The sequence below is a fragment of the Oncorhynchus gorbuscha genome, linkage group LG23 (assembly GCF_021184085.1).
Source record: "Oncorhynchus gorbuscha isolate QuinsamMale2020 ecotype Even-year linkage group LG23, OgorEven_v1.0, whole genome shotgun sequence".
Taxonomy (NCBI): Eukaryota; Metazoa; Chordata; class Actinopteri; order Salmoniformes; family Salmonidae; genus Oncorhynchus; species Oncorhynchus gorbuscha.
Window position 1 is genome coordinate 828789 of NC_060195.1, and position 14561 is coordinate 843349.

Sequence of the window (14561 nt, forward strand, 5' to 3'; positions counted from 1 at the left end):
GTTAGAGTGGAGGGGTAGCCTAGTGGTTAGAGTGGCAGGGTAGCCTAGTGGTTAGAGTGGAGGGGTGGCAGGGTAGCCTAGTGGTTATAGAGTGGAGGGGTAGTCTAGTGGTTAGAGTGGAGGGGTGGCAGGGTAGCCTAGTGGTTAGAGTGGAGGGGTGGCAGGGTAGCCTAGTGGTTAGGGTGGCAGGGTAGTCTAGTGGTTAGAGTGGAGGGGTGGCAGGGTAGCCTAGTGGTTAGAGTGGAGGGGTGGCAGGGTAGCCTAGTGGTTAGAGTGGCAGGGGAGTGGGAGTGGCAGGGTAGCCTAGTGGTTAGAGTGGAGGGGTGGCAGGGTAGCCTAGTGGTTAGAGTGGAGGGGTGGCAGGGTAGCCTAGTGGTTAGAGTGGAGGGGTGGCAGGGTAGCCTAGTGGTTAGAGTGGAGGGGGGTGGCAGGGTAGCCTAGTGGTTAGAGTGGAGGGGGGTGGCAGTGGAGGGGTAGCCTAGTGGTTAGAGTGGGAGGGAGGGGTGGCAGGGTAGCCCTAGTGGTTAGAGTGGAGGGGTGGCAGGGTAGCCTAGTGGTTAGAGTGGAGGGGGGTGGCAGTGGTTAGCCTAGTGGTTAGAGTGGAGGGGTGGCAGGGTAGCCTAGTGGTTAGAGTGGAGGGGTGGCAGGGTAGCCTAGTGGTTAGAGTGGCAGGGTAGCCTAGTGGTTAGAGTGGCAGGGTAGCCTAGTGGTTAGAGTGGAGGGGTGGCAGGGTAGCCTAGTGGTTAGAGTGGCAGGGTAGCCTAGTGGTTAGAGTGGAGGGGCGGCAGGGTAGCCTAGTGGTTAGAGTGGAGGGGTGGCAGGGTAGCCTACTGGATTCTTCATCTGACGACAAGGTATAGGGAAGGAGAGGATTTTCTCCTTACTCCTAAACAATTCTATATTGAAAATTTGTGAATTTGGTCTGGAATTCATTGATTGGTCAATGTTTGATTGTTATCACATCATAGGTCACAATGTGTGATTGGATTGGTCAGTTGACCCCTGGGGGTTGAAGTTGAGAGGTTAACCCTCATTCTCTCCTCCAGAGCGGGTCAGGAGAGGACGGCTCGGCGAAGGAGGATGGAGACACTCCTAAAGGACAGAGGAAGAAGATCAGAAAAATCCTCAAGGACGACAAGCTGAGGATGGAAACGAGGGATGCCCTGAAGGAGGAGGAGGAGAGGAGGAGACGCATCGCTGAGAGGGAGCAGCTCAGGGAGAAACTCAGAGAGGTAAAAGTCAACTGTGTGTGCGCTGTTGTCATGGCATCTGCAAATGTCCCAACCAGCAGAACAGTCTCTCAGCTGCCCTAAACTCCTAGGAACATAACCTGTCCCAACCAGCAGAACAGTCTCTCAGCTGCCCTATACTCCTAGGAACATAACCTGTCCTAACCAGCAGAACAGTCTCTCAGCTGCCCTATACTCCTAGGAACATAACCTGTCCCAACCAGCAGAACAGTCTCTCAGCTGCCCTATACTCCTAGGAACATAACCTGTCCCAACCAGCAGAACAGTCTCTCAGCTGCCCTATACGCCTAGGAACATAACCTGTCCCAACCAGCAGAACAGTCTCTCAGCTGCCCTATACTCCTAGGAACATAACCTGTCCCAACCAGCAGAACAGTCTCCCAGCTGCCCTATACGCCTAGGAACATAACCTGTCCCAACCAGCAGAATAAATGTATGTATTTGTATGTGCAGACTGTAATGCTTTTAGACTAGACTCTACATGTCCCTCCCGACCAGGTACTCGTGGTGGAGGAGGCGTCCGCCGTGGCTTGTCCAATCACAACCAAGCTGGTGCTGGATGAAGACGAGGAGACCAAGGAGCCCATGGTGCAGGTTCACCGCAATCTGGTCACTAAGCTCAAACCACACCAGGTCGACGGTGAGAGACATGTTGTTGTAGTAGTGGAGCCCATGGTGAAGGTGTAGTAGTAGTAGTAGTAGTAGTAGTAGTAGCATTAGTAGTAGTAGTAGTAGAGCAGATTAGTAGTAGTATGGTGCAGGTGGAGTAGTAGTAGTAGCAGTAGTAGATCCAGCATCAGTATTAGTAGCAGCAGTAGTAGTAACATTAGTAGTAACAGCTGTAGTAGTAACTGTAGTAGTAGCAGTAGTAGTAGTAGTAACAGTAGTAGTAACAGTAGCAGCAGTTGTAGTAGTAGTAGTAGTAGTAGTAGAGCCCATGGTGCAGGTGGAATAGTAGGAGTAGTAGTAGTAGCAGCATTAGTAGTCGTAGTAGTAGTAGTAGTAGTAGTAGTAGTAGAGCCCATGGTGCAGGTGGAGTAGTAGTAGTAGTAGTAGTAGTCGTAGTAGTAACAGTAGTAGTAGTAGTAGTAACAGTAGTAGTAGTAGTAGTAACAGTAGTAGTAGTAGTAACAGTAGTAGTAGTAGTAGTAGTAACAGTAGCAACAGTAGTAGTAACAGTAGCAACAGTAGTAGTAGTAGTAGTAGTATCAACACTAGTAGTAGTAGCAACACTAGTAGTAGTAGTAGCAGTAGTAGCAGTAGTAGCAGTAGTAGTAACAGTATCAGTAGCGGTAGTAGTAGTAGTAGTAACAGTAGTAGTAGTAGAAACAGTAGTAGTAGTAGTAGTAGTAGTAACAGTAGTAGTAGTAACAGTAGTAGCAGTAGCAGTAGTAGTAACAGTAGCAGTAGTAGTAACAGTAGCAGCGGTAACAGTAGTAGTAGCATCAGTAGTAGTAGTAGCAACAGTAGTAGTTGTAGCAACAGTAGTAGTTGTAGGAATAGTAGTAACAGTAGTAGTAGTCGTAGTAACAGTAGTAGCAACACTAGTAGTAACAGTAGTAGTAGTGGTAACAGTAGAATTAGTAGTAGTAGTGGTAACAGTAGAATTAGTAGTAGTAGCAGCAGTAGTAACAGTAGAATTAGTAGTAGTAGTAGCAGCAGTAGTAGTAGTAACAGTAGAATTAGTAGTAGTAGCAGCAGTAGTAACAGTAGAATTAGTAGTAGTAGTAGTAGTAGCAGCAGTAGTAACAGTAGAATTAGTAGTAGCAGTAGTAGTAGCAGCGGTAACAGTAGTAGTAGTAGCAACACTAGTAGTAAGCAGTAGTAGTAGTAGTAGTAGCAACACTAGTAGTAGTAGTAGTAGTATTAGTAGTAACAGTAGTAGTAGTAGTAGCAGCTAGTAGTAACAGTAGTAGTAGCAGTAGTAGTAGTAGCAACACTAGTAGTAACAGTAGTAGTAGTAGTAGTAGCAGTAGTAGTAGTAGTAGTAGCAAGTTGCAGTAGCAGTAGTAACACTAGTAGTAACAGTAGTAGTAGTAGTAGCAGCAGCAGTGGTAGTAGTAGTAACAGTAGTAGTAACACTAGTAGTAGCAGCAGTAGTAGTAGCAGTAGCAGTAGTAGTAGTAACAGCAGTAACAGTAGTAGTAACAGTAGTAGTAACAGTAGTAAGTAGCAGCAGTAGCAACAGTAGTGTAGTAGCAGCAGTAGTAGTAGCAACACAGTAGCAGTAGTAGTAACAGTAGCAGTAGTAGTAACAATAGTAGTAGTAGCAGTAGCAGTAGTAGTAGTAGTAGTAGTAGTAAGTAGCAGTAGTAGCAGTAGTAGTACAGTAGTAGTAGTAGCAACACTAGTAGTAACAGTAGTAGTAGCAGTAGTAGTAGTAGTAGCAGTAGTAGCAACACAGTAGTAACAGTAGTAAGTAGTAGTAGTAGTAGCAGTAGCAACAGAAGTAGTAGTAGTAGTAGTAGCAGTAGTAACAGTAGTAGTAGCAACAGTAGTAGTAGTAGTAGTAGTAACAGTAGCAACACTAGTAGTAACAGTAGCAACACTAGTAGTAACAGTAGCAACACTAGTAGTAACAGTAGCAACACTAGTAGTAACAGTAGCAACACTAGTAGTAACAGTAGTAGCAGTATTAGCAGTAACAGTAGTATTAGCAGTAGCAGTATTAGCAGTAGCAGTAACAGTAGTAGTAGCAGTAGTAGTAGTAGTAGTAGTAGTGGTAGTAGTAGCAGCAGTAGTAGTAGTAGTAGCAGTAGTAGCAGTTGTTGTAGTAGTAGTAGTAGTAACTGTAGTTGTAGCACCAGTAGCAGTAGCATCAGTAGTAGGAGTGGTAACAGTAACAGTAGCAGTATTAGCAGTAACAGTAGTAGCAGTAGTAGCAGTATTAGCAGTAACAGTGGTAGTAGTAGCAGTATTAGCATTAGCAGTAGCAGTAGTAGTAGTAGTAGCAGTAGCAGTAACAGTAGTAGTAGTAGTAGTAGCAGTAGCAGTATTAGCAGTAACAGTAGCAGTAGTAGCAGTAACAGTAGTAGTAGTAACAGTAGTAGTAGTAACAGTAGTAGTAGTAGTAGCAGCAGTAGTAGTAATAGTTGTAGTAGTAGCCGTAGTAGTTGTTGTATTAGCAGCAGTAGTAGTAGTAGCAGTAGTAGCAGTAGTAGTAGTAGTAGCAGTAGTAGTAGTAGTAGTAGTAGTAGTAGCAGTAGTAGTAGTAACAGTAGTAGTAGTAGTAGTAGTAACAGTAGTAGTAGTAGTAGTAGCAGTAGTAGTAGTAGTTGTAGTAGTAGCAGTAGTAGTTGTAGTAGTAGCAGCAGTAGTAGTAGCAGCAGTAGTAGCAGTAGTAGTAGCAACAGTAGTAGTAGCAACAGTAGTAGTAGCAGCAGTAGTAGTAGTAGCAGTAGTAGTAGCAACAGTAGTAGCAGCAACAGTAGTAGTAACAGTAGTAGTAGGAGAGCAGCAGTAGTAGCAGCAACAGTAGTAGTAGTAGTAGCAACAGTAGTAGTAGTAGTTGTAACAGCAGTAGTAGTAGTGCAGTAGTAGTAGTTGTTGTAGTAACAGTAGTAGTAACAGTAGTTGTATTAGCAGCAGTAGTTGTTGTAGTAGTAACAGTAGTAGTAGTAGTAGTAGCAGTAGTAGTAGCAGTAGCAGCAGTAGTAGCAGTTGTAGTAGTAAAAGTAGTAGTATCAATGTTTGTCTTTTATCATTATGGTGAAAACAAGGGTGTTTTGTCTTTTACTCACTTATCAAATCAATGCCATGCTTCATGCTTCATGGGTTCAGTGCTGCCAACAATGGTAGGATTTCTGTAGTCTGAGCTTTCTGTCTCTCTAGGGGTCCAGTTCATGTGGGACTGCTGTTGTGAGTCGGTGAAGAAAACCAACAAGAACTCTGGTTCTGGATGTATCCTGGCTCACTGTATGGGCCTGGGAAAAACACTGCAGGTCTGTACCACTCATCCCTTTACCTGTGTCGTGGTAATTTCCTCTCTTACTAAACATTGAGAGAGCAAAGCACACAAGTCAGAGTTATATCATAAAGTCCATATTTAATTATATATGAGCCTCAACATAGCCCTGTTTGACTCAGATCAATTCAGTGTCTATAAATGAATTCTCTGAGAGTGCTTACAAAACAGTTCTTAGTATCATTTATAGCCAAGACACACCCATCTCAACTCACATGACGAAACACAGATCTTAGGAACATTACAAAGGAAGAATTTACTTGAAAGAGGAGTGTCCCTGTTTGACAAGGTTCTAATCTCGTTCATGGTACCACTTAGGACCAAAACATTACCTCATCCAATGGCATATATCAATTGTCAATTCTAGATACTCCCATCTCAAATACACTCCCTCCTGGACAAGCTCACCGAGACAGTGAGCCTCTTAGGTCATATACTAGATCGAGATAAGGGCAACCTCAGAGGGGACATACAATAGTTAGACACATTCCCATAAGAAGACAAGCCTCCATTCTGTCCTCCTCCCCTTCTGATATTCTTCATAGCATCACATGGTTTAACAGACACATTGACATAAGAAGAGGAGCCTCCATTCTGTCCTCCTCCTCTTCTGATATTCTTCATAGCATCACATGGTTTAACAGACACATTGACATAAGAAGAGGAGCCTCCATTCTGTCCTCCTCCTCTTCTGATATTCTTCATAGCATCACATGGTTTAACAGACACATTCATTCTGTCCTCCTCCCCTTCTGATATTCTTCATAGCATCACATGGTTTAACAGACACATTGACATAAGAAGACAAGCCTCTCCCCTCTCTGGGCCCGTAGTGACTAAGCCCTAGCAGAGAAGGGATAACTACAAACTTCCAACATTATTATCCAAAAGAAGACATCCTAATGACAAGTATCTCACATAAGCATTATTATGTAAATAAAACATCTTATTTATCTATGTTACCCAACTAATTCTGATTCATCCTCCACATGACCAAGGCCCTTCTCCCCCAATTTCCAAGTTTGGCCTGGAGGCCAGCTCTGGGAAGAGTCTTGGTAGTTCCAAACTAATTCTGATTCTGCCGCAACACCTGTTTCTCTGGCCGGTGGACTGTGGTCTCTGGCCGGTGGACTGTGGTCTCTGGCCGGTGGACTGTGGTCTCTGGCCGGTGGACTGTGGTCTCTGGCCGGTGGACTGTGGTCTCTGGCCGGTGGACTGTGGTCTCTGGCCGGTGGACTGTGGTCTCTGGCCGGTGGACTGTGGTCTCTGGCCGGTGGACTGGGGTCTCTGGCCGGTGGACTGGGGTCTCTGGCCGGTGGACTGTGGTCTCTGGCCTGTGGACTGTGGTCTCTGGCCTGTGGACTGTGGTCTCTTGCCGGTGGACTGGGGTCTCTTGCCGGTGGACTGTGGTCTCTGGCCGGTGGACTGTGGTCTCTGGCCGGTGGACTGTGGTCTCTGGCCGGTGGACTGTGGTCTCTGGCCGGTGGACTGTGGTAGACTGTGGTCTCTGGCCGGTGGACTGTGGTAGACTGTGGTCTCTGGCCGGTGGACTGTGGTAGACTGTGGTCTCTGGCCGGTGGACTGTGGCCGGTGGACTGTGGTCTCTGGCCGGTGGACTGTGGTAGACTGTGGTCTCTGGCCGGTGGACTGTGGTGGACTGTGGTCTCTGGCCGGTGGACTGTGGTCTCTTGCCGGTGGACTGTGGTCTCTGGCCGGTGGACTGTGGTCTCTGGCCGGTGGACTGTGGTCTCTGGCCGGTGGACTGTGGTGGTCTGTGGTCTCGGTGGACCGGTGGACTGTGGTCTCTGGCCGGTGGACTGTGGTCTCTGGCCGGTGGACTGTGGTCTCTGGCCGGTGGACTGTGGTCTCTGGCCGGTGGACTGGGGTCTCTGGCCGGTGGACTGGGGTCTCTGGCCGGTGGACTGGGGTCTCTGGCCGGTGGACTGTGGTCTCTGGCCTGTGGACTGTGGTCTCTGGCCTGTGGACTGTGGTCTCTGGCCTGTGGACTGGGGTCTCTTGCCGGTGGACTGGGGTCTCTTGCCGGTGGACTGTGGTCTCTGGCCGGTGGACTGTGGTCTCTGGCCGGTGGACTGTGGTCTCTGGCCGGTGGACTGTGGTAGACTGTGGTCTCTGGCCGGTGGACTGTGGTCTCTGGCCGGTGGACTGTGGTCTCTGGCCGGTGGACTGTGGTCTCTGGCCGGTGGACTGTGGTCTCTGGCCTGTGGACTGGGGTCTCTGGCCGGTGGACTGGGGTCTCTGGCCGGTGGACTGGGGTCTCTGGCCGGTGGACTGGGGTCTCTGGCCGGTGGACTGGGGTCTCTGGCCGGTGGACTGTGGTCTCTGGCCGGTGGACTGTGGTCTCTGGCCGGTGGACTGTGGTAGACTGTGGTCTCTGGCCGGTGGACTGTGGTAGACTGTGGTCTCTGGCCGGTGGACTGTGGTCTCTGGCCGGTGGACTGTGGTCTCTGGCCGGTGGACTGTGGTAGACTGTGGTCTCTGGCCGGTGGACTGTGGTCTCTGGCCGGTGGACTGTGGTCTCTGGCCGGTGGACTGTGGTCTCTGGCCGGTGGACTGTGGTCTCTGGCCTGTGGACTGGGGTCTCTGGCCGGTGGACTGGGGTCTCTGGCCGGTGGACTGGGGTCTCTGGCCGGTGGACTGGGGTCTCTGGCCGGTGGACTGTGGTCTCTGGCCAATGGACTGTGGTCTCTGGCCGGTCTGACTGTGGTAGACTGTGACCTCTGGCCGGTGGACTGTGGTAGACTGTGGTCTCTGGCCGGTGGACTGTGGTAGACTGTGGTCTCTGGCCGGTGGACTGTGGTAGACTGTGGTCTCTGGCCGGTGGACTGTGGTCTCTGGCCGGTGGACTATCTATGGACTGTGGTCTCCCGGTGGTTTCTACCGGTGGACTGGGGTGGCCAGTCCTCCATAGAATGGGATGTTTCTGCTGTGGGACAAGCATAATCTTTCTCAATCCCAACCATTTCTCTCATCTGACCCTCTAACCCTGTTTGACCACTAGGTGGTAACCCTCCTCCACACACTACTGCTGTGTGACAAGTTACACTTCTTTCTCTATGTGTATATATCTATACTGTATCTAACCCTGTTTATACCACTAGGTGGTAACCCTACTCCACACACTACTGCTGTGTGACAAGTTAGACTTCTCTCTATGTGTATATATCTATACTGTATCTAACCCTGTTTATACCACTAGGTGGTAACCCTCCTCCACACACTACTGCTGTGTGACAAGTTAGACTTCTCTCTATGTGTATATATCTATACTGTATCTAACCCTGTTTATACCACTAGGTGGTAACCCTCCTCCACACACTACTGCTGTGTGACAAGTTAGACTTCTCTCTATGTGTATATATCTATACACCGTTATCTAACCCTGTTTATACCAGTTTAGGTGGTAACCCTCCTCCACACACTACTGCTGTGTGAAAAGTTAGACTTCTCCACGGCTCTGATCGTCTGTCCTCTCAACACCGTTCTCAACTGGCTCAATGAGTTTGAGAAGTGGCTGTGGCTTCAAGGACGCTGTTTGTGTGTACACACTTACTCTGATATACCTGTCTTTACGCTGTCTGTGTCTTTACTCTGTCTGTGTGTCTTTACGCTGTCTGTGTGTCTGTTACGCTGTCTGTGTGTCTTTACGCTGTCTGTGTGTCTTTACTCTGTCTGTGTGTCTTTACTCTGTCTGTGTGTCTTTACGCTGTCTGTGTGTCTTTACGCTGTCTGTGTGTCTTTACTCTGTCTGTGTGTCTTTACGCTGTCTGTGTGTCTTTACGCTGTCTGTGTGTCTTTACGCTGTCTGTGTGTCTTTACTCTGTCTGTGTGTCTTTACGCTGTCTGTGTGTCTTTACGCTGTCTGTGTGTCTTTACGCTGTCTGTGTGTCTTTACGCTGTCTGTGTGTCTTTACGCTGTCTGTGTGTCTTTACGCTGTCTGTGTGTCTTTACGCTGTCTGTGTGTCTTTACTCTGTCTGTCACTAGGTGACGGAGCTGGCCACGGTGAAGCGTCCTCAGGAGAGAGCGTCTGCTCTGCAGCAGTGGCAGGAGGATGGAGGAATCATGATCATTGGCTATGAGATGTACCGTAACCTCACTCAGGGTAGAAACATCAAGAGCAAGAAACTCAAAGAGACCTTCCAGAAGACCCTGGTTGACCCAGGTAGGTAGAGGACACACACACATGGTTATTTCTTGTATCCAGTTTCTTCTCAACTCTCTCTGCTCTGCGTTGTCTCCCTCCCCAGGCCCAGATTTTGTGATCTGTGATGAGGGCCACATCTTGAAGAACGAGGTGTCGGCCATCTCTAAAGCCATGAATTCCATCAAGACCCGACGGAGAGTGGTGCTCACCGGCACTCCACTGCAGAACAACCTCATAGAGTGTATGTCCATTACTTCCTGTTATATCCAGACCGCTGGCCTACAGGACATTCGGAAATAATTCAGACCCCTGGACTTTTAACACATTACAGCCTTACTCTAAAATTGATGTTTTTAAAGTCCCCCCCACCTCATCATTCTACACATAATGACTAAGCAAAAACAGGTTTAGAAATTTTTGCTAATTCATAAAAAAATACAAAACTGAAAAATCACAAGTACATTTAGTATGCAGATCTTTTCCTCAGTACTTTGTTGAAACACCTTTGGCAGCGATTACAGCCTCTGGTCTTCTTGGGTCTGACGCTACAAGCTTGGCACACCTGTATTTGGGGAGTTTCTCCCATTCTTCTCTGCAGATCCTCTTTGGTTGGTGGAGGGCCGAAAAAGCCCTCCCAGGTCCACCCATGACTGTGCCCCTGCCCAGTCAAGTGTTGTCCTTAAGCCATTTTGCCACAACTTTGGAAGTACGCTTGGGGTCATTGTCCATTTGGAAGACCAATTTGCGACCAAGCTTTAACCTGACTGATGTCTTGAGATGTTACTTCAATATATCCACATAATTGTCATTTTTCATGATGCCATCTATTTTGTGAAGTGCACCAGTCCCTCCTGCAGTAAAGCACCTCCACAACATGATGCTGCCACCCCTGTGCTTCACGGTTGGGATGGTGTTCTTTAGCTTGCAAGCCTCCCCTTTTTCCTCCAAACATAACGATGGTCATTATGGCCAAACAGTTCTATTTTTGTTTCATCAGACCAGAGGACATTTCTCCAAAAAGTACAATCTTTGTCCCCATGTGCAGTTGCAAACCGTAGTCTGGCTTTTCTATGGCGGTTTTGGAGCAGTGGCTTCTTCCTTGCTGAGCGGCCTTTCAGGTTTGTCGATATAGGACTCGTTTTACTGTGGATATAGATACTTCCAATTGACACAAATGATTTCAATTAGCCTATCAGAAGCTTCTAAAGCCATGACATCATTTTCTGGAACTTTCCAAGCTGTTTAAAGGAACAGACAACTTAGTGTATGTAAACTTCTGACTCACTGGAAATGTGATACAGTGAAATAATCTGTCTGTAAACAATTGTTGGAAAAATGCCTTGTGTCTTGCACAAAGTAGATGTCCTAACTGACTTGCCAAAACTATAGTTTGTTAACAAGCAATATGTGGAGTGGTTGAAACATGAGTTTTAATGACTCCAACCTAAGTGTATGTAAACTAGTTTTAATGACTCCAACCTAAGTGTATGTAAACTAGTTTTAATGACTCCAACCTAAGTGTATGTAAACAAGTTTTAATGACTCCAACCTAAGTGTATGTAAACTAGTTTTAATAATGACTCCAACCTAAGTGTATGTAAACTAGTTTTAATGACTCCAACCTCAGTGTATGTAAACCTCCGAGTTTTTTAACTTGTAAACCTCTGTAAACTAGTTTTAATGGTCCTAGTTTTCAGTGAATTATTGAATTTTAAATTCACATAGAGTTGTGAGTTCTAGATATGTCACTGAAAGCAAGTCTGAGACTCCAACCAGATCTGTTCTATGTGAGATAATAAACTAGTTTTAATGACTCCAACCTAAGTGTATGTAAAGTTTTTTTAATGACACCAACTTCAAAGTGCTGTAAAAGACAATATTTTCTTATGGTCCTTATGAATTATTGGTTATATTTTACAGCAGTTTTAGATGGTTCTAGATGATGTCTCTGAAAGCAAGTCTGAGCAGATCTTTCTATGTGAGATAATGGGGAAAATACAGTGTTTTACAATACACCAGGTGTGAAATCAGCTGAAAAAGAGACTATTTTGGTTATGGTTACAATCCAGGTATTTGAAATTTTAGATGGTACAGCTGATTCGCTACAATCCAGGTTTGAAATCTGAAATGGGGAAAATACAGTGTTGTACAATCCAGGTGTGAAATCTCTTAGGAGAGGAGACTCCCAGCTGTAGTCGCTACAATCCAGGTGTGAAATCTCTTAGGAGAGGAGACTCCCAGCTGTAGTCGCTACAATCCAGGTGTGAAATCTCTTAGGAGAGGAGACTCCCAGCTGTAGTCGCTACAATCCAGGTGTGAAATCTCTTAGGAGAGGAGACTCCCAGCTGTAGTCGCTACAATCCAGGTGTGAAATCTCTTAGGAGAGGAGACTCCCAGCTGTAGTCGCTACAATCCAGGTGTGAAATTTCTTAGGAGAGGAGACTCCCAGCTGTAGTCGCTACAATCCAGGTGTGAAATTTCTTAGGAGATGAGACTCCCAGCTGTAGTCGCTACAATCCAGGTGTGAAATCTCTTAGGAGAGGAGACTCCCAGCTGTAGTCGCTGCAATCCAGGTGTGAAATCTCTTAGGAGAGGAGACTCCCAGCTGTAGTCACTGACAAAAATGACAGTGGAATTAACTTTAATGCCACTTCGTAACACAACAAAATGTGAAGAAATCTGAGGGGAGGGTGAATACTTATGTTGTGTGCCCTTGTCCAGACCACTGCATGGTGAACTTCATCAAGGAGAACCTGCTGGGGTCAGTGAAGGAGTTCAGGAACCGCTTCGTCAACCCCATCCAGAACGGGCAGGCAGCGGACTCCACAGACCAGGATGTACGCATCATGAAGAAGAGGGCCCACATCCTCTACGAGATGCTCAATGGATGTGTTCAGGTAACACTGTTGTAACACTATATAACACTGTGATGTTCGCCTCATAAAGGATAGCTCACATTCTCTCTGCTCTCTTTCTCTGCTCTCTCCTCTCTGCTCTTTCTCCTCTGCTCTTTCTCCTCTGCTCTTTCTCTGCTCTTTCTCTCTCTGCTCTCTCCTCTCTGCTCTTTCTCCTCTCTCTTTCTCTGCTCCTCTGCTCTTTCTCTCTCTGCTCTTTCTCCTCTGCTGCTCTCTCTCTCTTTCTCTGCTCTTTCTCCTCTCTGCTCTCTCTCCTCGGATCTTTCTCCTCTCTGCTCTCTGCTCTCTCTTTCTCTGCTCTCCTCCTCTTTCTCTGCTCTGTCTCTGCTCTCCTCCTCTTTCTCTGCTCTGTCTCTGCTCTCCTGCTCTCTCTCTGCTCTCTCTCTCTCTCTCTCTGCTCTTTCTCTCCTCTTTCTCTGCTCTCTCTCTGCTCTCTCTCTGCTCTTTCTCTGCTCTCTCTCCAGAGAAGAGACTACTCTGCCCTGACCAAGTTCCTGCCTCCTAAACATGAGTACGTTGTGTGCGTCAGAGTCACGCCCATCCAGTGTACTCTATACCGACACTACCTGGAGCACTTAACAGGTACACACTAACCCCTACCTTACCTAGTGTACACTACAGATCCTACCTGGAGCACTTAACAGGTACACACTAACCCCTACCTTACCTAGTGTACCCTACAGATCCTACCTGGAGCACTTAACAGGTACACACTAACCCCTACCTTACCTAGTGTACACTACAGATCCTACCTGGAGCACTTAACAGGTACACACTAACCCCTACCTTACCTAGTGTACACTACAGATCCTACCTGGAGCACTTAACAGGTACACACTAACCCCTACCTTACCTAGTGTACACTACAGATCCTACCTGGAGGATTGTACTTCTGTGTGTTTTAAGAGGGAGGGAAGGAGGTTACCACAGTGGTTACCACAGAGGTTACCACAGAGGTCTGGTCTCTAGTCTAAACAGTTCATTATGACCCAGAGGTCTGGTCTCTAGTCTAAACAGTTCATTATGACCCAGAGGTCTGGTCCCTAGTCTAAACAGTTCATTATGACCCAGAGGTCTGGTCTCTAGTCTAAACAGTTCATTATGACCCAGAGGTCTGGTTTCTAGTCTAAACAGTTCATTATGACCCAGAGGTCTGGTCCCTAGTCTAAACAGTTCATTATGACCCAGAGGTCTGGTCTCTAGTCTAAACAGTTCATTATGACCACAGAGGTCTGGTCTTCTAGATCTAAACAGTTCATTATGACCCAGAGGTCTGGTCCCTAGTCTAAACAGTTCATTATGACCCAGAGGTCTGGTCTCTAGTCTAAACAGTTCATTATGACCCAGAGGTCTGGTCTCTAGTCTAAACAGTTCATTATGACCCAGAGGTCTGGTCCCTAGTCTAAACAGTTCATTATGACCCAGAGGTCTGGTCCCTAGTCTAAACAGTTCATTATGACCCAGAGGTCTGGTCTCTAGTCTAAACAGTTCATTATGACAGCCAGGAGGTCTGGATTCTCTTCCATTCTAAACAGTTCATTATGACCTTCAATGGTCTGGTCTCTAGTCTAAACAGTTCATTATGACCCAGACCTCATGGTCTGGTCTCTAGCACTCTAAACAGTTCATTATGACCCAGAGGTCTGGTCAAATCTGTCTAAACAGTTCATTAGTTGACCCAGAGGTCTGGTCTCTAGTCTAAACAGTTCATTATGACCCAGAGGTCTGGTTTGAACCAGTTTTTAGTCTAAACAGTTCAATATGTTCCCACAGCATGATGCTGCCACCACCATGCTTCACCGTAGGGATGGTGCAAGGTTTCCTCCAGACATGATGCTGCCACCACCATGCTTCACCGTAGGGATGGTGCAAGGTTTCCTCCAGACATGATGCTGCCACCACCATGCTTCACCGTAGGGATGGTGCAAGGTTTCCTCCAGACATGATGCTGCCACCACCATGCTTCACCGTAGGGATGGTGTAAGGTTTCCTCCAGACATGATGCTGCCACCACCATGCTTCACCGTAGGGATGGAACGTCCTGGCGTGATGCTTGGCATTCAGGCCAAAGAGCTCGATCTTGGTTTCATCAGACCAGAGAATCTTGTTTCTCATGGTCTGAGAGTCTTTAGGTGACTTTTGGCAAACTCCAAGTGGGTTGTCATGTGCCTTTTACTGAGCAGTGGCTTCCGTCTGGCCACTCTACCATAAAAGCCTGATTGGTGGAGTGCTGGAGAGATGATTGTCCTTCTGGAAGGTTCTCCCATC

General features: G+C 47.1%; 1 protein-coding gene across 1 annotated transcript in view; it reads left to right on the forward strand.

Moving 5' to 3' along the window:
- Positions 1-14561, forward strand: part of LOC124011565 (transcriptional regulator ATRX-like) — a 96508-nt gene that overhangs the window by 30447 nt on the left and 51500 nt on the right. Inside the window, 8 exon segments of the mRNA XM_046325022.1 lie at positions 1047-1232; positions 1749-1890; positions 5082-5191; positions 8633-8773; positions 9219-9396; positions 9482-9619; positions 12100-12275; positions 12758-12875. Of these exon segments, the coding sequence (XP_046180978.1) occupies positions 1047-1232; positions 1749-1890; positions 5082-5191; positions 8633-8773; positions 9219-9396; positions 9482-9619; positions 12100-12275; positions 12758-12875 (1189 nt within the window).